Consider the following 24,599-nt stretch of genomic DNA (forward strand, 5'->3'; position numbering starts at 1 on the left):
GAAAATACATGGAGTTTGACACAGAAAAATCTTTATGATTAACTTGATGATTTTATTTTACATTTTTCCTTGTTTATAATTTACTCACATAAACAATTATTTTGGACCACTAATATATAAATCACACGTTCTTTGAGTATTTGGTGGTGCTCAAAAGCTAGATAACTGAGTTTCATGAATGCCACAGAGATCTTTCCAAATTTACTGCACTAAATGTGTGCACCCGTGAATTTCCTCAAAGATCAAGTTCTTTTAAATTAGCTTAATTCAGTGATTATGTTGCACCGCCAGCCATATGAGATTGGGGAAGAGAATTTCCATGAAGAGTGGAACAATTTCATCATTGCATTTTTACAATGACTAATAACTATACTTTCAAGAGAGTGAATGGAATATCAACCAATTCACAAATCTCTTTGTGACATCCAGAAAGGTAAAGGTTTTGAGGTCCAATCAGCCGAGTACTTGCAGGTATTCCGATAACGTACCCTGCAAATATGACAACAAAAATATTATGAGAACGTCAGAATATCCATTAAAAGTCCTGAGCATATCAGTAAGCCCAACTCATTTTTTGTATCACATTTAATTCAAATGAAAACATTAATTGATGCGATGAAGTAACAAAAAGCAACGAATGTCTCTAACATTTGACGCCTCATTAGTAGTGGTAGGTTTTAATTTTTTAATATCTTGATACTTCCCATTTACTACTTTTTGTCAAAAAGAATATCATTTTAGCATTATAAATTTTTTTTAAAGGTATTCTGCGAAAGCATTGAGGGATTACATAAAATACTGTAAAATATTGGTAATCAGTCGTTTACTATCGCCTTGCCGTATTATTTTTAATATTTTTTGATCATATCATTATTATTTTTTGTTTCATATTAAAATACGAAAAAAAATCCATAACGTCGTGAACCGAGAGGCGTGTTATTTTACCAACTTTTCAATCCAGATGCTCCAAAACTGAGCGGAAGCAAATTTTGAACTTAATATCAATGTAAATATGCGCAGTACATAGTTACCAGTATATAGCAAGAAAGCAAAACGCCTTCAGGTTTGTGCATATGCAACACAGCCACCCCCCAAGTACGAATAGATGTATCTAGCTGTCAGTTTTAGCGTTGCACCTCTTAAAATAGCGGGACCTTCGATTCATGGCCAGAACGGTTACAGACGTCATGTAATTTCTGTGACAAATCATTAAGCCATCTTTTGTACAGTTTTTTATCTGCTGCTTAGCTTTTTGTACAGTTATTTTTTGAACTGCCTGAGGCACTTAAGGTAGTGTTGCAAAGGCGTGAATAAGAGGAAACGAAGACAAAAAGACCTGATTCTTGACCCAATGTAATTGAGAATTTGAGTTTTCCGTAACTAACAGAGAATTCACGATGACAAAAATATCTGATCCATCGAATCCTGTATTGTACATTTGCTGGCTTGAAGTAATGCCGCAATCTTGAATAAATAGCCGTGAAAAAAATGTAAGTATTTTTCTGTCTTCCTGTATTTCTAACTTTATTCTTGGTGTCTCACTTTTATCTTGGGAAAATGTAAAAAATCTAAACTCTGAAATGCGCTCCTCTCCTCGTAAGCGTCTTTCACATATGGAGAGTTCTCACGAGAAACACAATTTGATTCCCATATCATATCATACCTGAAAGTCACGACCATTCCTGATTTTGGCGGCATGTTCCAATCGTTCGAAAACAAATTTGATATAAGGCTCCATCTAAAAAGTATAGAGAATAACGAATAAGAAAAAGAGACGAGAAATCTTTAAGATATCTTTAAGAGAAGATATCTCCAACAAGAGATATTATAACGAATAACGAGAACTGAGATGAAGAGTACAAGAGAAAAATAGTCCAATTTATAGTTTGTATCACTTTTTTTGAGGTTTCCTTATAAATATAAGAATAATGAAGTAATAAAATAATGACGTAAGGTTTAAAAATAAACTTCTTAGTTTACAACCGGAAGTAATATTAATTGCTTGAACAATGACGACTCATAACGCACACACGATTATAAATTGTAGTTTAATACGATGGTAAAACTGTTGTCTATGCTGCCGTGCTAAGGAAAAACGCCGTATGAGCCTTCCAACTTTGCCAAGTCTCCTCCAATAAAAACCGAAATTACTGAGAAAATTGTGAATATCATTTTCCAAAATTTTCCGACAATTTTGTACGCAATTTAATTCAAAATATCTGGAAATTTCGAGGAAAAATGTGCATGAATGTCGTCAAAAATACATGTTTTATCAAGGGAAATTCGGCAACTCTCGAATGTTCAAACAGCGTTTTTCCTTAGCACAACAGTATGAGACGAAAGAATGTGGCTCTACATCCATGGTCGCAAAATTGACTCAAACTACCCAGTAATTCACAAGAATTATGACCTCGCAGTTTTTATTCCAAAATGTGTCTGGTTTTTATGCGGCATCAGTAGGAAAGTTAATGAACTTGTCACTAAAAAATAACCAATAGTTATTAAGTCAAAATACGATTTACCAGTGGTAACTCTCCCATGCTGAATTAAAGAGGGGAAAAGAAATCGAAATTCACTTACTTATCGCCGAGTTCTCCTAAGTTTACGCTGAGCACCTTCACGCCGATAGCATTATTAATACCGATACCTTCAATATGCTCACTCACATCAAACGGTTCGCTGAATGACTTTCCTAAATTCATTATGATTAGATAGATAATTCTTCGGTTTTTTCTGTAAAATAAATACAAATTTGTTTATGAAACAAGGATAATCAATAATATTTTAATAAGTATTACGTTTTTTTTGTAATTAAAAAGAGCTTAGACTAAGTTGCTGATTATCCATTTGAGATTCATTCTCTGGAAACTTGCAATTATAATTACCCACGTTCACTTTCGCCTTCTTTTACTACACGGAAAAAAAAGTGTTCGGGATGATAACCTAAAATTGTGGCTCTATCTCAATTTCTTGAATGATATGGACATTTCCAATTGTGGTATTACCGCAACATTTGGGTCAGTAACCCAATGTATCGGGGTACTACCACACTGATTGAAAATGGCCATCCAAGAACACCGTACTCTTTATTCCGTGCATAGAAGGACTGTAAAGGGCCTGTTGCATGCAAGAGATACAGCCGCGCGAATAGACTTTTTAGAGGTTAAATGACACGAAAATTACGATGGTCTCATTAAAAAAGTCTGAAATACACTCCTTACTGCGCAATTTGCGTTGTTAGGAACGCGCTTTTTCAAATTTCCCGCGTCTGGGGGCAGTTTTCTAATCACCGGAAACGAGCAAACGGCGGGCTCGGTGATTTCCGGAAGATGCCGAGTCGTTGTTGTTGTTGTTATTTTTTCCTTCAGTTTGTTTACAAACCCAACGTGATCTCTTATAGTGGTCCATGTGCGCTTTATGCGGTAACCAAATCGATCAACTTTTAAACATCCAACGCAATCCTTCTACATTTCATTTCACGATATCACGAGCTCCGATTTTTAGGTTATGTTGTCAGTTTTAGTTGACCGGAAATAGCCGCGAGTTGCCGTTAGAAAACTGCCCCCAGACGAGGAAAATTTGAAAAAGCGCGTTCCTAACAACGCAAATTGCGCAGTAAGGAGTGTATTTCAGACTTTTTTAATGTGACCATCGTAATTTTCGTGTCATTTAACCTCTAAAAAGTCTATTCGCACGGCTGTATCTCTTGCATGCAACAGGCCCATTACGGGACGGAACTAATCTCATCCGAAACACTTTCAGCTTCCATGGGAATTCACTATGTCATCATAAAAATGAGAGCTGAGTAAAAAAAATGAACAAATCGTCAGCATGTTTTTAAGAACAGAAAATGTTGAGCATTAAATGCAAATATGCAATGTTGTCCTGCAACTCGAGTTGCCTTACCTGGTGAAAGCATAGACCCGCTTGTTAATCACGTAAGAGTTCATCTCTCCTTGGGTAAAAGCGGGGGTAGATTTCAACCTAACCATAGTTTTGAAATTCCGTAAGTAAGACGGGCCTCTTGTTTGTCTTTCGGACTGAACGTTTGTGTAGTAATATTCAGGGTTGACTGGAATCCACGGTTTCTGAGCTGTCGTGAATCCTGAAACCCACCAGTAAGTAAGCTCATTAAATTGTAATTGATAAGATTAATTGATAATCGTAATTGATAGCATCGACTGAACGTGACGGACACAAACTCTACATACATACGTACATATAAGTCGCTTTACAGCACTCCCTCGCGCTCTACGACTCCTAACCTCCACTGCTCTCAACACACAACTTTACATTCAACTTTACACACAACTTTACACACAACTTTACAACTCACACGAACCTTACATTCTGAAAATAAGTTGCTGTCGGCCGGCTACGATTTACTGAGCCACAAACCGTGGCAGCAGACTCTGGTTTCATGCGGGTAATTTCATTAAATTTAATGAAAATAATCAGGAAGATTCGACGTAAGAAACTGACAATGTATGTACCTGCGTTTCTGGAAGTATCCCAATGGAATGGAGTTCTACCGGGGTTCGATAATCTTCGCCAACGTCGTCAGGACACTGATTCTTGTCCAAGTTCCAGTAGCTATCCATGCCGATTTCATCACCCATGTAGACGGTGGACGTGCCCGGGAGCAAGAGGTTAAGCATGTTCAGAAGATCAACGCTTGAGGACGCTCCCATGCGGGAGGGAATCCTCGGCCAGTCGTGGTTTCCGGACTAACAGAGAGGAAAACACAAAGAGGTCTCATTTTAAGAGAGGGTAATGTAGCATCGCGTCCATGATATTGGACTCCATGATCACCTATATAATGTTCGGTTGCTCATCACGTCCAAGATCTTGGACTCCATGATCACTTTAATGAGGGATAATTTTTTAGAAAAACCGAAGTGAGCATAACGTCCAAAATTGTGGGATGCAGGTATTCTCTGACAATACACGAGCATATGGTCCAAAAATTTATTGGGACAATTTTTGTGAAGTAAAGACGTAAAAAAGTGTTTTCGTGAAAAATAGGTATTGTTTAGGTTGAGTTAGGTTAGGTTAGGTTAGGTTCAGTTAGATTAGATACAAAAAAGTATACGATTTTCTATCATGATGAACATTAAAACTAAGAACGGTTTACTTGCTATTGGACTCCATGCTCAAGCAAAGAAGTGAAAAGTTTGGCGATGAGCATGGAGTCCAAGATCTTGGACGAGATGAGCAGGCAAGTATATCAAGGGTGAGCATGGAGTCCAATATCATGGACGCGATGCTACATAATCGAAGAGAGTAGAAGGGCAACAGGTTTGTTGCCAACTCTCGCTTGAGCAAAAAGTATGCATATAGTTATTTATTAGTAAAAATGGCTTAAAAATCACGACTAGTGAATTTTACAACCTGTGTAATTAATTTTCAAAAAGAGGAGACTCTTCTTATGCTCTGGAAAAAAACTTGCAACAGACCCTTCATTCCCCGTCCTGCATTTGAATCGACTTTAATTAATGGATTTTGGTCAGTTTTGATTAATTTTACGAAAGACACTAAAAATGTCAGAAGTTTTGTCTCCATCCGATCAAATGCTGCCTCCTCGAATAACTCAATTGTAAGTCCCTTCTCACAGTTATTTATAACACTTTTAAAAAGCACGGAGCATTGCTAGCTAGTTCACGCCTTGCAGCACTGCGCCTTTAATTCTACAGATGTAACCTGGACATCCATCAAGTACGAATAGTTGTATCTATGCGCCGTCATCAACGTGCGTTCTTTCCCTCGCACTATTTCCATTTCGTATTGGTTCTATTTGTCTTATTTGTAGTGGTGCTCCAAGGGCTATGTGAGCGACACATCGGAGGATAGAAGTAACGTATCCGCGTCTTGTTCTTTAACATTTCCCTTGATTTCGAGTGACACCTCATTCGCAGCATAGAGCGGTGCATTGCGAGTTTACGCCTCGCGCCATAACGTCTTCAATTTCGCGGATGCAAAATGATCATCCATCAAGCACGAATAGTTATGTAACTCTTTGCCGTCATCAACGAGCGCCATGGATCATAGCTATACCTTGGTTATTTACCTGTCTTTTTCTTGAACCAGAAAAGAACTGTTAGATTGATTGAAATTTTAAGAAGTTAATTTGCACCTTTTAATTGCAAAGTAAGACAAAAGAAGCACCTGATTAGTTACTTTAAATTTCATGACGGAGAGAAGTATGTTTAAAATATAGCAGCTCACCACCCAGTTGGGATATTGATGACTTTTCAAACTGGATAAGTAGTCAACAATTGTTTCATTGAGAGACTTAGCATTTGTTTCAGATTTAAGTTTCTTCAGCAAAAGAAAATTGAAAGGGAAGTGGGCACCAGGGCGAGTCTCTTTACCGTAATACTTAAGAGTTTTCTTAGGGCTTGCATATCCTTCGGTTGTGAAAAAGCTGCAAAAATAGAAAATTAACGTTAAATAAGCATACAAAACGTAAGAAAAATAGCTTTATATTGTAAAACTCCTCAAACTTAAGGTTAGTGTAGGCAGAGACATATTAGATAATGCAAATATTTTGATAGCTTTCTTTTATTTACGAATCACCGGAAATGGCCGTGGCACCGCTTTAAAATAAGAAAATTGCACGACTACTGATACACCATCTTCTGAATTTCATCTGGATTTTTATTTCAAATGCAACTTTTGAATACTTCTTTCAATTTCCGTTGAATTTTCACTTTCAACAAAGCCGTTGCTTTTAAAACAAACAGAAACTCACTATTTAATGTGTTCAAAAATGAAAATTCCGACCAAAAGTATCACATTGACAAATGGATTGCATTTTGCACAAAGGAACCAGGAGCATTTCCAATGTTGCTAGGATTGTGGAACATACATTCTTTGCAATAAAACTACTGAAATAATGAAAACAATCAAATTTGCAAATGGAATTTTCGTTTTGAATTCATAGTTTATTGATAGTAAAGATTATATTTGTATTGATGATCAGTTTATATTTGCAGGCAGTGGTGTGGCGTGCTTTGCGATATATCGATTGTTATGCCATTTAAACCTATGGAAAAGGATCGATAATCAGGGTGTTCGCAGCGAACACCTTAATAATCGATTATTTACCTGGTTGAATGGCAGAACAATCGATACATCGCAAAGCACGCCACGCCACTGTTTGCAGGGCAAAGAAAGTTGCACAATCTTAGCAACATCGGAACTCTCCTGGTTCCTTTTTGCAGAATGCAATTTAGATAACAAATAAATTCATTACTCATTAAATCATTCATGTATGAGTTCTATATACATTCATGCCGCTATTACAGCACGCCCGGGCGCTCTGCGACACCTAATCGCCACTCTTGTCTATCGACCCAGAGGTCATCCGGTAAATGTCATCTTGTAATTTCATCTTGAATGCCACCTATCCACGATTTTGCTGGACGTCCCCTCTGTGTCCTCTCCCGGAAGGAACCCAATCTAGCACCTCCTTAGGCAATCTGTCATCTGCTATTCGTTGAACATGACCATACCAGACAAGCTGTTTGGTTACAGTTTCATGCACGATGTTCTGCCCAGCGTTCATAATCCCACGGACTCTTTCGCTCCTTACGTGATCCCACTTCGAGATTCCGGCTGATCTTTGCCAGAAATCCATCTCAGTTGCCTTAAGAATCTCTTTGGTGCGATCTTTCATGGGACACACTTCACTGCCGTAGGTCACAGTGCTTTTGATTATGGTGTTATAAAACAATTTTTTTCTTCTCTTATTATTTTTTATGATCAGCACAAGTCGACAGTGTAGAGCAGACTGAAAACTGAAATATATTCATCTAACCTAGAAGTCTTAATATCAGCTGTTTTTACTTTTACATTCTCCCCCCTTGAGCTTCGCTCAAAAGGGTTGTTATTAACATCGAATTTTCATTGTAAATCGACTTGATCAGCACAAGTCGACAGTGTAGAGCAGACTGAAAACTGAAATATATTCATCTAACCTAGAAGTCTTAATATCAGCTGTTTTTACTTTTACATTCTCCCCCCTTGAGCTTTGCTCAAAAGGGTTGTTATTAACATCGAAATATTGTAATTAGAACATCAATTTTATGATAACAATCAACCAATTTTAAACTTTAGAATATTAGTTCTAAGCGAACTGTAGCTTTCCTTCCCTGCAGGTTTCGATCTTTTGTGGCTTGGTCTATCTTTCCATCCTAGGATACTCGAACTCCTAGATATTTGTAATGTTCAAAGGTACAAATTTCTAAGAGCAGCCCAAGACAATGATAACAGTGGAAAAACAAGGATGAAAAACGGGAAACAAGGCTAAAAATATAAAATATAAAATAGTATAAAATATTTTTAGCCTTGTTTCCCGTTTTTCATCCTTGTGTTTCCACTGTTTGTAATGTTCGCAGCTTTGAATACATTCTCCATCTTCTCTGTGTCTTGCTGATCCCCTCCAATCGTCTATTTTTCTATTTTCTGAGACATTTGTTCATTTGCTTGAAAATATTCGGTTTCCTGTTTTCACAGATGGTTTCTGAATCACGGAAAGAGAAGGTAGCGTATATTTATGTTCGGCTTTTCGTTACAATTAGGTAGAGTACCTATATTGAGAGAGTATGACCACTGGTGTTACCATCTCTGATTGGCTCAGCCATCTTAGGCTGAATGGAGCCCTTACGACCCAAAAATGGCGGACGCCAGACATCAATGTAATGCAAAATGACTGAAAATGTAGTTTTCTTTGCTTATCGTAACGAGAAATTTACCCAAATGCACTATTGCGACTTCTTTACATATTTTTAAGGCTAATCGTGTGCAATTTTTGAGAAAAATCATCTTAGATGTAGTAAGGTTGGCAGCAAGTGCGGTTGGTGATAACCGTCAAAAGTTGGCAATGACCCCCCTCCCATCCACAAAAACCAAAACAAAGCACCGCCATTTTTGGGTCCTAAGCCTCTCCATGGGGCCCAGTGGCCATACTCTCTCAATATAGGTACTCTACAATTACGAGGAGACAATTCCTTACAACAAAACTTACATTTCAACGTCATTCTTTAGGCCGTATGCATCGGTGTGTTCACGCAATTCTTTGACAAGCTCATAGGTCTCCGGCAAGTTTCTGCGTGCGTAGCGTCGTCCTGTTTCATCCCTCAACTCATCGTCCTCAAAAATAAAAGGGGCTGCGTCCACACGGAAGCCTCTAACACCCTTGTCCATCCAAAATGTGAGAATGTCCTGCGACAACAAACTCCACAAGTTACTTACAAAATATTTCCTCAGAGGCACACCGAAACTCTAAAATATTCTCAAAGGGCAATTACATTCTTATTAAAATACTAAACTCAAACCGACTGGTACGTAACTATATGCTACATATAACACTCATACTATCTATGGTATCCTTTTATATATAATTCAGTGGCGTGGCGTGCTTTGCGATATATCGATTGATCTGCCATTTAAACCTATGGAAAAATATCGATGAACAGGGTGTTCGCAGCGAACACCTTGATAATCGATTATTTACCGCAGCTCCCATTGAGGAAATATCGATAGATCGAAAAGCACGCCACGCCACTGATATTATTATTATTATGATGTGATGACGTGTACATATTTACACGAGATTTATTAGTAATGTTGCCCCTTTCCTCGAGCTTCATCACCATAGAGTGCATAGAGTCGTAGTGGGAATGGGGGAGCTGGCGCCACTTGCATTTTCCTGTTACCGGATTACATGACTCCTGTGCGGTGCCGGGTCACCATATCGATGCATTATCGATTGTTTTTGATAAACAGGTATCCGATGGCTCGATGTAAACAATGAGGATAAGAATTATTACGTGTTCTACATCGCCATTTTGCATCGAAAATGTATCGAGAGGGTGATCGAATCACGGCGGACACCTCGCTTGGAACTCGTCGACCAGAACAAGGCCCCAGCTCACTTCATTTTAATACGACTCCCCGCGCTCTATGTGTATCATCTCTGAAGGGTCTGCACTTATTAAGGCTGCATGCGCACTATGATACTGGGTTAATAGTGACGTAAACTCAGGGAAATTAAACTAATTGTTTACTTGAACGTACTCTATGAGGTCAGCATATCTAGATTGAAATGCGTGTCCGGCAGCTCGCTTTCGTCACAAAAGTGAATCGTACGGATTACGGCTTATTGGTTAGGATATTAAATAATGTAACTCGTTGACAATTAGTATCCCACTACCCTAAAATGTTAATATTTGAAAAATCCCAATAATGCGAGATCTTGGGAGACGCGGATCGTAGCGAGAAAAACGTTGAAGAAAAAGTGGAAAATTAATACTTGGGGGAAGGGGATTTTACCCCTAGCTTAAAAGATCTGTTCGGTACGCGATGGATGTAAAATATAACTTTTTGTGCACAATTCGTAGATCATAACTCTAGAGGAAAAATTAGTGCAAAATAATCTTGAAATTGTGCTAAATTGGTAAATAGTCACGATGATTATATCAACTATCAAGACGGCTTTGAAAGTATATACGAGTGCAGTTTCAGATCTTTAGAGTGTTTTTGAGGTGCAAGTGATTTCACCTTCATTTCTTGGACGACCAATGGGTTCCGGAAGTTGAGGTCGGGCTGCTCACGTCTAAAAGCATGATAGTAGAACTGGTACCTCTCGTCATTCCACTCCCACGCGCTCTCAGGAGAATGCTCAAATATGGATTGCTGTAAAATATCGCAAGTAATTGCTCGTTTAAAGTTACAAATGTAACATGAAGACACAAGCAGTAGTTCAAAGTGCAAATTTAAAGTTAACGAGTAAAGAAGTTAAAGACATGTTTATGTGAAGTAATAACTCCAGCAGTAAGAGTTTTTCAGGGCAAAATTTATAAGCCTGCGCCATCCTGAGCACGTGGTATTAAACAAACTAATATCAAGAGATTTTAGATAGATCCGTACTCTGGCTAGATTCAATTTTTTACAGCATCCGTATCTCTATCTTTTGGGGTTCTTGGGCGCTGTATGGACTCCGGTATAGTATTTAGCTTTACAATGATTAACATTGTACGTTCGAGACGGCGAGCCTCTTTAAATGATGCATTATGTACCCATGACCTTTATCCAATTTTAATACTTATTTACTGGAACCTCATTCTAAATTCTTTAAAATTGAACCTAAATAAATCGTATTTGATAGAAGTTCGATGAATCGTTTGGTTCAAAACAATAGAACATAAGCTAAAACAAAAATTATATGATGTAAATAGGGAAAATGAGAAAATTCCTGACAATTTTACTTTGCATTACTATTAAATACTCATAAGAATAAAAAACAAGCGGGAAAGTTCTAATACTGTCGTATTAGAAAAGCGCTCAGGTGTTAGTAAATGTATTTAGTGAAGAAAGGACGTATAAACTCCGTCGACTTGGCTGGGAAATGGAAATAAAACATCAGCTGATAGCAAACAAAGGTTACCAAGGAAACCGTAAGCGCGTATTATTGTTTCCCGAAAATGAGCTCACCGTTGAGCTCATCAGGCGTGTTTTTTTTTAGGCTTCATTTGAGTTCAACGATCAATTTCGATAAGAATTACTCTACCGCTAAGAAATTTTCTCATAGACAAACGATCGAAACTACCTGCGCATTACGTTAAAAGCATAAAATACAGTTTTCACAGCTTTATTTATTTTAAAAATGTATCCCCCCCCCCCCAAAAAAGCCTATACACATCGATGAGCTGGTGCGCCATTTAAACGCATTAGCACTAGTATACTAGTACTCAGAGGCAAGTCAAAATCAAAAAGCGCTGCCTATCGGCTGAACGCTTAAAAACTATCTCTAGAAACCCGTTCCTTCAGATCACTCAATCGACTTTTGAGGCTATGTTTACACGTTGAACCAATCGACATCGATACAATCCCACCTGTTTGATGTATCAAATACGATCCATTCATTTTCAAAGTGCAGCTTCTGTTGTTGTTTTTTTAATGTGTTCATTTGAAACCCTTGTTGACAATTTCAATTTCCCAAACGTTTACATTTTTATGGTTAACGTCCTTGTTCAAGAATAAAGGAAGCAATTTTTTTGGGGGGAAGAAGGCAGGGTACGAAACTTGGGAACCCATCTTTGGATTGTTGTGAGTAGGCAATCGAGAAAATATTAAAGTTAAACATTTTTTAAAATTTTACCCAGCTGTTTGGAGGCCTTTGTCTTCCATTTCTCCGTCCCTTTGAATCACGCCAGATATAATAATCATCGTACGGCTTGATTCCTTGTACACTTTTTTTGAACCATTCGTGTTGATCACTAGTATGATTTGGAACAAAGTCCAATATCATCTCGATGCCTGGAAACCAATCCATCAATGATAAATATTCTTACAAATGGTTTTTCCATAAATTTAATCTATAATAGTTACGTGTATTTTCAGTTTTAAAGGTACCCGCAGACTTTAAATACCTCCCAAGGGTCAAAATCGTTGGAATCAATATTCGAGCGATGAAAGTAAGTATAATTTAGAACCTTTTGCCTCGCAATTTGGAAGGAAAACCATTTCAAGGATAATACTAAACGAGACGATTCAACAGGAATACGGCTTTTTATGCCCTAAGTACTTACGAATCAACTTAAATTTTTGTTTTTTGGCTTTCATGATTCAAGAGACTCTCTTTTTTTCAAAATATCGTAACCCTTTGGTATGAAAGCTCAATGAATCATTGACCTTTTATTTAAATTCGTTCAGATGAGCCGTGCATTGAGAAATGTGTTTAATCATTTTCAAAAGATATCATTGATTCGATTTCAACGATATATTTTTAAAAGGTCGCAAACATATTTTTAATGACAAATCTTGTACTTAATATAGAGTAATTTTGACGGCACACGGAGAAAAATGGAACCGCGCTGAGTACCAGAAGATGGACTCCAGCACATGGTCCCGGATGGCGATTTTGCTCCAACATTTCTTTTGCACTTGAGCGCAGCCATCCGGATGTGCCTAGCACAGTTTCGGCGGATGCGCCCAGGTGCGGAATCTATGTACCCAGATGCGGAAATTCATGCCCCTACGTACAGTTTTGCCTGTGGTCAGCGCGGGGAGGGGGCGGAGGCGTTATATTGGGAGGGGCGATCCCCCTCCCCCAGCCCTTACCCCTTGAGGAGGGGGAGGTTGCTTTGTTCTATTCTTTTGTTAACAGTGAGGATGAAAAAAAAAACAAAAGAAAAAACCTGAGCACATTTTAAATCTTTAAAAAATCTTAAAATTTCTTCACCATTTTATTTTTCTCCTCTAATGTTTTTGGTGTTACATGTTACAAGTTATAATGAGGAGGAAAACATGCTCATCAACATGAAAATTTTGACATTTGAAGGACCTTGTTAACTTCTACTAGGTATTTTATTTTAAAAAAATTGAAAAATCACGGAGGAAAAATCGAAAAGTGGAACAAAAATATAGAACGGAGCGAGTACCTAGGAGAAATGGGATAATAAATTAGATACCTAGAAGTGAAAAAAAAGATAATGTCGAAGAAACAGGCATGCTGCAAAAGCAAATCACTGGAAAGAAGACATGAAAGGTGAAGGAACTCACCAAAACAGGATAATGCAGGCCTAATGAGGTCATATGTTGAGAAATCTTGTGGACTAAGACACTATTCAGGGCATGGGCATTTGAAATCTTTTGACAGGAGTTCCATTTCACAAAACCAAACCATTGTAATGATTTCCACTTTACGGAGACATCACTGATTCTTGTGAATTAGGATACCTCGAAAACCGTCACTGAGTATTTGAGGTTATGCGCATTTTAAATCTTATTCACTGAAATGAGGTAATGAGACACAGGAACCTACTTTTAACTGAAACTGCTTAAAGCGGCTTAAATTTATGCTTAGCAGGTATTGTGTAAAGGCTTCATTTATAATCAGGACTCAATTCAAAAAAATAAATGAGTTGTTTCTTTGTATCAAATTATCAATGCAAGTAACTAGTATATTTCACAGCGGAACTTATCGGTAGAACAAGGCACGAAAGGAGGAAGCACTAAGATATCCAAATTCTATTTTTCATTTCACACAATAAGAATGCAGAATCAGGCAGATAAAAGTACAGCACAAACTTTGATTGGAAGGTATATTTTGTTTAAATTAGCAAGCAAAACGTACCTTTCAACATAACATGTGCTGGGACATTGCATGTACAATATTAAATATATGTATGAATGAGTAGAAGACTAATTAGAATTTGTGTGAAAAGAAGAAAGAACTCACTGAAAATTCACTGGGTCAAGACAAAATGCTGAACTGAAACGCGATAAAACTTGGAGAGATCATAGGCACAGCTGGCACACCGCACACTAAAGCTTTGAATCTTTCAAGCTCACTTTATTCCTCCCGAGTAGATTATTTATGTTGATGGAAAATCAGTGGGTCAAAAAACACACTTTCATACGACTCCGAATCAAACCGCAGGTACACACACAGATAAAGAGATTAGAAACGACCAAACGAGAAACGACACCAGATTCGTGCAAACTCAAAACCGTTACTCAGCATTTTTGTCGACCTTAGGGATGTTCCGATTATCGATTACTAACCGATTAATCGATTAATCGGTTACCTTTCGATTACGATTAGTACTCGATTACGTCTTCCCCGATTAATCGTCTAATCGATTACTTCAAACGATTAATAAAAAATAATCGATAATCGTATACAATCGATTACTTCAAACGATAATCGATTAATTCAAACAAAAGGTTGATCCACCTCCGGCCATGGGCACGTCAGATAGACCCACCCAAACCAAATGTGATTGGACTTTTAAGTATGACGTCGGCTGGCACTAAAATCTGATTGGCCCCCCGGCTGTAGATGTAGCTGCAGCTGCGGTCTTGTTCTTTCTTACTTTCTTTCTCAATTATTTCATTTCTTCTTGTGCTACGATCACATCAAATTTTCCAAACCAAGTATTCCTCGAAATTCCATCAGTCTGATTTTAATGTTTAATCAACTCTGTAATTCAGCGATATCTTATTCATTAGCAAATGAAAGTTTTCAACGCGCCTTTTGAATGAAAATTATTCTTGTGTTGTTTAGTTATTACATTCTATCGTGCATGTGCACGTGAGCCTATGCAAAATGCCCTTGCACCCAGCGCGTCAATTTTAAGGCCTTGTCTCCACGGCGCAACTGTTGAAGGAAGTTAGCGCAACTGTTGCGTGTTTGTTCCGCGTTTGTTGCACCAACCGAGGTTCCCTGTCTCGACACACGGCTAAGTGTTCCCGGAACATTTAAGCGGGAATATTTGAACGACTCAATTACTTTTGAGGTTAATCAGTATCAACTTTTGTAAACAAAGCACTTGTAGAATTGATTGTCCATGTCGAGTTTTCTTATATTGTCATAATGAGTGATGCTCGGTTGAGTGCGGCATATTTTGCCTTTTTGACGAGTGCTGCAGCTGCATCCCTTTATTTTTTAAAGTGTAAAAGGGTGCCACCAAGGTGGTGGGTAAGACCATGGGCAGATTCCCGTCGAGGTACACTGGCCATGGCTCACAACGAGATGCGAAATGAGGATGTAGAAAGCTTCACCCGAGCTTCTAATGATCTTACAATAGGTAGATATAAGCATTGAAAGTGTAGGAGTGCTAATCCAGTAAAGCACCGCACCTTCACTCCATGGTGTCGTAAAGACTGTATGTCTGCCATTATTGCAGTGAAACAAATAACTAATCGGGAATACTTATGGGAATCGCTCCTTCAAAATATGATCAAAATAAGCGGATATTGATAGGTCAACAATGTATCGCTGAAGCAGAAGCGTCTAAATCCTCTTGAGGCAACGGACGATGACAATCTTAAAAAACTGATGACGCTTCACAAATTTTAAATTTCCACATTCCCAGAGATACGCGCTGAAATCCTGTTTCTCACCCCTCTTTCCGACTGCTCTCCGAGTCCATGAGCAAGACAGGAAGAAAATAGGCAAGCTACCTACTACTGTTTGCCTACCTATGTGTTTTTTTTTCTGAAACTTGATTTTCAAAGGTGACTCATGTAAAGAGCAACTGACAAACAAGATTTCAGAACCTGCCATTGCATTTCACTAACCTAAGACACAAACCCAACCTTACCATTGATATTCTTTCGCTTACACTGTATATAATTCTCCCATTGAGATTCGATATGAACTCAATTCAAAGATGCTTTTGAATTTAATTATTCGGGTAGATTGGAATAAAGAGCTTTCGGTCTACCTGTAAAGTGCATTTACTAACATTCACTGCTGTCACAAGATATTTTTGCACAGGCAGAGCCACTTTCCACAGTTGATGGATCTCTAACGCCAAGGCTCAATTATAACAAGTGATTAAACGACCAAAAATTGTTACACGCCTCAATAAAAACCGTATTCTTATCTCAAATTGCAAATCTTGGATAACAGAGCACTCACCAAAAAATCTCCTTCCTTCTACCTCAGTATGAGAAGAGTGACGATACTTTGGAGCAATAACTTTGAACTAGTTTCAATAAATGATGGCCTCAGAATTTGAGTCATCATTTACAAGAGATTGGATCAAAGAAATAAGTCAGCAGGTCACGGTTGTGGCTGGTCTCACACTTCCAGTAGGACAACCAGGAAATAGATACATGGATAACACACAAATTCAAGAGCTACACAGCTCTGATTGGATCAGATTCTAGATTTAATCGGTAGATTGAAATGAAAATATTCGGTGCACTACTTAAAGGGAAGCAGGGTGCCTTATCTTGAAATCTTAGGCAAATCGTGTGGATACAGTAAAAAAGTTCTCCGCAGATGATGAACTGGTAGGTAAGGCTATAACTCAATTGTAGTCTGTAAAGCTCTTTGCTTGCTTTGCTTCTGTAGTCATAAAATGTTGATTAGAGTTGCAAGAATTATCTGAAAAAGCAGTTAATAAGCCTGGATTCCATCTGACACTAAACACCTTCACTAGAAAATAACGTCCTACGTTTAGCTAAATAAGGATAAATAAGCCACATATAACTGAAGGAATCGCGTAAAAGTGCTTAAGCAACAATTATAGTAAAATTATGATTTAAAATATGTTGAATAATGGCAAAATTAAAGCTAAATCGTGGGATAAGCACTCACTCAATCGTTTATTTGAGGTTAAATCAGACGTAAAAGGTAAACAACTGTTCCACGTTCGAGGCTTCTGACCTTGAAAGTTTCTGTTATAAGTGAAACATTTGTGAGACAGTTCCGTTCCTTCAACAGTTGCGCCAACTTCCTTCAACAGTTGCGCCGTGGAGACAAGGCCTAAGTCCTCATTTTGGACTCTGTCGAAAAACATTTTTTTTCTTGAATGAATTCTTCAACTAAGTAGACAAACAATTATTTCCGTATAGACTGTAAGTATGAGGAACCCGATTTCGAAAACAACAACCTCATCTCTTTGTATGGTGCAGCTTCAAAATTTTACCAGTTGTTTATTTAAAATTTTCTTCGTAAGATTTAAGATACAAATACAGGCAAAACTGCCCAAAATTTTAGGTATAATAACAGAAAATAAACAAAGTAAGAAAACTACTAAACTAGAGTCCCTTTATACCCAGAGTAACGACAACTCGATTATCAGCTGACTGGCAGCCGGCCTTGGCTGGCCATGGAGGCCGAAACTAGTGCACTCAAACGAACGATATTGGGGGATAAGGACCAGGAATCCTGCGATGTCTGTCACACAGAAACAACAACATCAACAAATTGATCAATTAAAAAGAAAATGAGATTGGTTTGTGAATAATTTCTTAATCTATTTTCATTTTGGACCGATGGCAATAACAATTTACTCTTGATAAACCACAATTAGGTAATATTTTCATTATTCTTGTTCACATACGAGGTACCGCCATCTTGGTGCACTAGTTTCGGCCTCCATGAGCGAGAACCAATCAGAATTGGATTTTTTTTTAGGCCACTTTCAGCCCAATCCTGGCCCAACCAAAAGTGAGTTGTCGTAACAGCTTACTTAGATGGTAAAAAACAAGAGATTCAAAAAGCATTATCAAAGCTTTCGATATGACGCGCCGTTTGGGCAGAACTCTGACCGCGGAGCATCAGAGTGCATCGTTCGCATCGGTATCACCGGTGCAACACATCGGTGCAGGGCCTCCGTTTTGCGTATTTTAGGACGCAGTGCGTATTTTATGAAGCCGCGCGTTCCATTGTGCGTCTTGCGTATATTAGCGTATTTTATGTTGAAATTGCGTATTTTCGTATTTTTTCCTTCTGATACTCGGAGATTTGACAACACCAGACTTGCTTGACCAATAGGCAGGCTCTTTTGAGCAACATTGTAACCAGTGACGAGGTTGTTTTTTGTTGCCGCCATTTTGGATCCCATGTTTAACCCTAAATGAAAGTTCCTTCTTATATACTATGGGTCAAATTATCAAAATTTCTTATAATTAGGTAACTTTGGGCCTTGAAGCTTTTGCTTAGTAAGGGGAGAAAGATCCCTTCACTACTTACAATATATGTATGGCATCCGTTTTTGGTTGTACTGCATACACTAGGTGACTTCATACATATTACTTGAAAAAACATTTTTTCTCCAAATTTCAACCATGGCTAAAATTGAAATACAACTTGAATGTTACATTCACAACGGCGTAATTTTCTCGTACGACCTAAGCAATTAAAATACTTATTATCTAAAGCTTCAAATTTGAAATTGGCGCTCAGCAGTGACGTTTCTAACCTCAAGGTCATGACGTCATGACGTTGCGTTGGCGTATTTTGCAAACATTTCTCTGGAATTGGTGCATTCTTCGCGTTTGATTGGCGTATTATATGACCAAACGTGCGTCCCGTGCGTATTTTATAAAATTTACACGCGTTCCATTGGGCGTATTATATCAGTGGGAGGGGCGTTCCATTGCGTTCCATAACGCGTATTATCTGAATTCTCACCGCGGAAGCCCTGCATCGGTGCCACCAGCCTTCCCCGGCTTTTGATTGGCTCGCAATTTTCCTCAATTTTCTTTAGTTTGAAAGAAAATTTCTCGTGGAAACCTCTCTGAAGTGCTTCTCAAAGCGACTACAAAGCTATTGATATATTACACCTACCATGTTTCTGTTTTTTTACTTTCAATTTGAATCAAGTCTCAAAAAAAAGCTGTACCTAACCTAACCTCAACCGTGGGTGTTCATTTTCATGGCAAAGAGAAAACATTGCAAATAGCCACCAGCAGTTCTCGATCTGAAATTTGACAAATTTTCAATTTTAAATCATCTTTTGTGACCTAAAATGGTTTTTTGTCGTTCAATCAGTGTCGTCTTAATACCTTTTCACTTCAGTTTCTAAAGTTTATGGCGTTTCTTCATTGTTCCTTTCGCTCCTAATGGTTGAAGCTGAAGCCAAGTAGCTCGTCGGTCTGATCTGCTTTTTTTCCTCGAAGAGGATTTAATTGTGCCTCTCCTTCAAGTCTCAGCTTTAGCAGTGTTACTTTTTCATCATAAACAATTACTTTGGTAATAATCAAAAGTTTACATTTCAGTTCTGTATCTACAAGTGTCTGCATCAGGAATCGTTCTCCGAGAGCAGCATCTCATGACTGCAGCATACAGATGGAAATTAAGCTTGTTTCCTGGTTTTACTTAAACAACTTGTGCTCTAAATTTATCGTTGAAGTGACAAATGGTGTGTATTACTGTACCTGAAAGCCTAGCGTAGAAACTTTGAGCACCTGTCTCAGTGTGAGCGGTCCTTTGTTGCGGTCAAAGCTGCTCATTGATGACAGTTTCTCAAAGGGAAAGTCTTCGATGGATCAAGAAAAATTATCTAATGACTTATACTGATGACGCATTCTATGTCATTCTCTAATAATTCTTCCATGGCTTATGTATGTAGGTATAAATTAAGATTTAATATGTATTTCCTTGACGTGAATAAATCTTTTCTAGTGAGTATTAATCGGACTCCGAATGATTTCCTTTACCATTCCTCTACGGATATTATAGGGAACAAAATGAATCATGTGATTTCAGCCTGATTGTTGAAATTTTTTGTTTGTCGGGACGACATAGATGACATCGGTTAAAAGGCGGAGCGTGATTGGTTGGCTATGTCTTATCGCTGCTTTGTTGTGCCTATGTCAAGTTGAACTTTTGACAAGCTAACGGCACCTCTTAAGTTTCCGACAGTATGTTGTCCATTCCACCTGACAAAGGCACGACAAAGCAGGGATAAGACATAGCCGACTAATCTCGCTCGGTTTTTTAACCTATGTCATCCATGCCGTCCCGACAAACAAAAAATTTCAACAATCAGGCTGCTCAGGTGTGTCTTGTGTTGTTCTTAGTCTAACTCAAAGCTCATAATCATTTAAAATCAATCATCATCACAGGTTTCCTAAATCTTTGAAATGTGCATTGAAATTTCATTGAAATTATTTCCAAGTCATGTCAAGAAGATTTTAATGGTCTTTCACGTTTGGATAAACCTTCAAAAATGTCATTATGAGCGCTTTTATGAATGCTGTGAGCACTAAATGTCACTCAAAATTTCCTCGAACGAAGCGCCGCCCATTATTGTCACTGTTTTTCTTTGATACCTGAATTTATATCTGTTCTTTTTCCCTGAGAGGGGTGAAAAACATCCAAAGCAAGTTTTTAAACTTTTTTTTTTCTAAACAGAGCAATAATCAATGCCATTTCTCCCTGTATCGGGTTGAACCTTTGACCTTGCTTGTTCCTTCTCTGCTGCCCTAGGTCAACATCTTTTGAAAATTTGAATGTTTCTATAACCATCTCTTTGGGCTGGAATAAAGGTGAAGCTTCAGACTCTTGAGGTACGGATCCACTTCTCGGACTTTCCAACTTAAATTTTCCTGTTTCAGCATTAACTCCGTCTTCTGTGAAAGTTAAGATCCAGTAGGCATCCTCAAATAATAATCCAGAAATAGGGGGAAAAATCCAGCAACTACACCGAGCCCAGGGGGTGGTTAGGCTTTCTTTACATTTTTTGGACTAGGACAGTACCTTCCATTTGCCAGATATTGCTAGAGTCCCTTTGGCAGTGAATTTGAAAGGCGCCTCCCCAGGCAAATGAAACCTCAAGTGCTCACCCCTTCCGAACGCATGGTATTCTATTCATAGGATGATTTGAATTCAAATTATCTTTGCAGAGCAGATGGTTGAAACTTCTTACAGTGTTTAAAAATCTCAGCTCCTATATTCTTTTAATAAAAGAGTACAAATCGACATCATTCCTTGAAGTTCCTGCAGGATTTTCTTCGTAAAGAGAAGAAAAATCACGGCAGTTTTTAAAACCTTCCGTCAAGTGGTTTCCCATTTAGAAAATAAAGTATGACAGGAAGTCTGTAGTGTCACATACCGAGATAAGTGGTAATTAAAATATTCCAAATCATACCATGAACTGATCCTACAGAAATTGTGCACTTCTGATGACACCGCAACATCAAGGATAAAACTGAGAAATGGTCCCAAACTTAGGGCGAGGACTACATTTTGAGATTGTCATGAAGAAAGGGTGTTAACTACTATTTCAGGGAGACGATTTTTCTTGATCCATCGAAGACTTTCCCTTTGAGAAACTGTCATCAATGAGCAGCTTTGACCGCAACAAAGGACCGCTCACTCTGAGACAGGTGCTCAAAGTTTCTACGCTAGGCTTTCAGGTACAGTAATACACACCATTTGTCACTTCAACGATAAATTTAGAGCACAAGTTGTTTAAGTAAAACCAGGAAACAAGCTTAATTTCCATCTGTATGCTGCAGTCATGAGATGCTGCTCTCGGAGAACGATTCCTGATGCAGACACTTGTAGATACAGAACTGAAATGTAAACTTTTGATTATTACCAAAGTAATTGTTTATGATGAAAAAGTAACACTGCTAAAGCTGAGACTTGAAGGAGAGGCACAATTAAATCCTCTTCGAGGAAAAAAAGCAGATCAGACCGACGAGCTACTTGGCTTCAGCTTCAACCATTAGGAGCGAAAGGAACAATGAAGAAACGCCATAAACTTTAGAAACTGAAGTGAAAAGGTATTAAGACGACACTGATTGAACGACAAAAAACCATTTTAGGTCACAAAAGATGATTTAAAATTGAAAATTTGTCAAATTTCAGATCGAGAACTGCTGGTGGCTATTTGCAATGTTTTCTCTTTGCCATGAAAATGAACACCCACGGTTGAGGTTAGGTTAGGTACAGCTTTTTTTTGAGACTTGATTCAAATTGAAAGTAAAAAAACAGAAACATGGTAGGTGTAATATATCAATAGCTTTGTAGTCGCTTTGAGAAGCACTTCAGAGAGGTTTTCACGAGAAATTTTCTTTCAAACTAAAGAAAATTGAGGAAAATTGCGAGCCAATCAAAAGCCGGAGAAGGCTGGTGGCACCGATGTGTTGCACCGGTGATACCGATGCGAACGATGCACTCTGATGCTCCGCGGTCAGAGTTCTGCCCAAACGGCGCGTCATACTTTCGATCTTATCGATTAATAGTCGATTATTAATCGATTAATCGATTATTTGATTCCGATTAATCGTAGTAATCGATTATTAAAACTAGGTTACTACCGATTACGATTAATCGATTATTTGACTAATCGAACATCCCTAGCTCGACCTTGGTGCCGCGGCGCAGTTCGGAAATGCACGTACACACCCCGGCGTCTATGCGCATGCGCTAGACCGAGGCGAAACGATGGTTGCGGCAATTTTTTCGTCGGGCGTACCAAGGGTTCAGCACAGTTCCGCACAGGTCGTTGGGACAGAGCAAAAAATTCGGCCCATGCCTTAAACGCATCCATCCCCAGATGTTCACACCACCTTAGATGTGCTCTAACGCATTCTTACCGGACACAGCCGGCAACATGTTCACAACGCTGTTCCATTTTTCTCCGTGCATTCCGAAAAGAATCGATTGTGTTCAAGTAATCTCAGCTAGATACATTTTAGATAAACGTTGAAAAATAGACATGAAAAAGATAACTTTTAACTATATCTCAGCAACATTTATAAATAGGACTCAGGATCATTTTCATATGATTTTCCTGAATTGTTATATTCCGCATTATGTCCCGAATGCCATTCGTCAAGTGTCATGGAAACTCGCGCTGATTCATTTTTTTACACCTTCTTGACTATGGCCATCAGAATGATATCTCGGAACTTAATTCCTAACATGTTTCGGATCCGATTCAGAAACATGTTCGGGTGATTTTGCCTGTAGAGGTAATGAAAAATTCCGTGTGCACAATATACCTTACAATGTAATATGCCACCAGACTTATGCTGATTACCCGATGTATTATATATAAATGGAATCTTTATTTGTCTAACCGTTTTGTTTCATGGTTTTAAGCAAACTTTCGAAGTCCTCCATGGTTCCGAGCTTAGGATTGATGGCCCTGAAGTCACTGACATCATATCCATTGTCTTTTCCTGGCGACGCATACATCGGATTCAACCAAACTGCACCAACTCCAAGCTCGGATATGTAGTCCATCTTCTCCTCGATGCCTATTTAATGACAGAAGTTTGATAAACACACGTAATTATTAGAGGACCTTCCGGATACAAAGAAGATTATTGTACTCAGTAAAAAATTTGAAGCATCGGGGGAAAAAATAAAAACAGCAATAATAAGGAACCTTGATAAATATGTTTAAAAAAAGTCAACACGCTCTTTGTGCGCATTTTAGCACTCAGTGGCGCGGATAAAATATGAAAACTCAAACATCTTTTCATTTAAATGCTTGCAAAGTTTTGTATATTAGTGGTATCTACCCAGTGATTGCCAGCAGACAATATATTAAGAAAAGTTAGACCTTTCTTCAGTATATACTGGAGCCCATACGTTCCTTATATGCACGAGGCACTACGTGGGTTATAAGGACAAAATAAATATGACTATAGTCATATTGCATTACTGCTAGATGCAATATTATGTTTACCTCCGGGTTAATTTGCACCTCCCAGTCTGCCCTTAATAGAATAGGGCAGTATTTAAATTTGACGCATATTCTTAAACCATCTTGCGAGCTACGATACCAATTTGATTGTTTCAAAGCTTATTAATCGGTCATTATTGCGTGACCTTGTCATGAAAGTTACAAATTTTGCACACCTATCCAATTACTGTGCTAAGGAGTTTTCATATACTTTTTAAAATCAACTAATATTTCTTTCATGTTTCACTGACCTCTCGGTGAATATTGTTATCTTTTTCAAATTGTAAACTTTTTCCGACTAACGCAGGTTTTGTGACGCTCTCCTGACACTGAATTTAATATTTTCTCTTGCGATTTCGTTAAAAAATATGTGAATGGTTAATACAAGTTCATTACCTTTCAAATCTCCGAGACCATCGCCATCTGAATCGTAAAATGACTGTGGGTATATTTCGTAAATAACCGTTTCCTGCCACCATTTCTTTTCCTGAGGTTCATGTGCCTGCCACTGCGCAAGTCCCGAACAAGTAAACGCTGTGAGCGCCACCACAAATAGGCCGAAACCCATCGAAACTAAACTGAAGTTACCAAACCAGCATACTACCACTCTTAACAACAGGAAAGGTTGACGAACGAAAAGTGAAGGTT

At 38.3% G+C, this 24,599-nt stretch overlaps 1 protein-coding gene across 1 annotated transcript; it reads right to left on the minus strand.

The window, feature by feature from the left end:
- Positions 1–29: 29 nt before the first annotated feature.
- Positions 30–24,599, minus strand: LOC109032928 (maltase A1). Its single transcript, XM_019045276.2, is given in 12 exon segments — positions 30–489; positions 1,664–1,738; positions 2,581–2,733; positions 3,907–4,105; positions 4,494–4,532; positions 4,535–4,727; positions 6,226–6,424; positions 9,029–9,225; positions 10,564–10,698; positions 12,164–12,321; positions 23,341–23,520; positions 24,348–24,599. Coding segments are annotated over 12 exon segments (1,785 nt in total). The 5' UTR covers positions 24,520–24,599; the 3' UTR covers positions 30–404.

This window comes from Bemisia tabaci, chromosome 3, assembly GCF_918797505.1.
Source record: "Bemisia tabaci chromosome 3, PGI_BMITA_v3".
NCBI lineage: Eukaryota > Metazoa > Arthropoda > Insecta > Hemiptera > Aleyrodidae > Bemisia > Bemisia tabaci.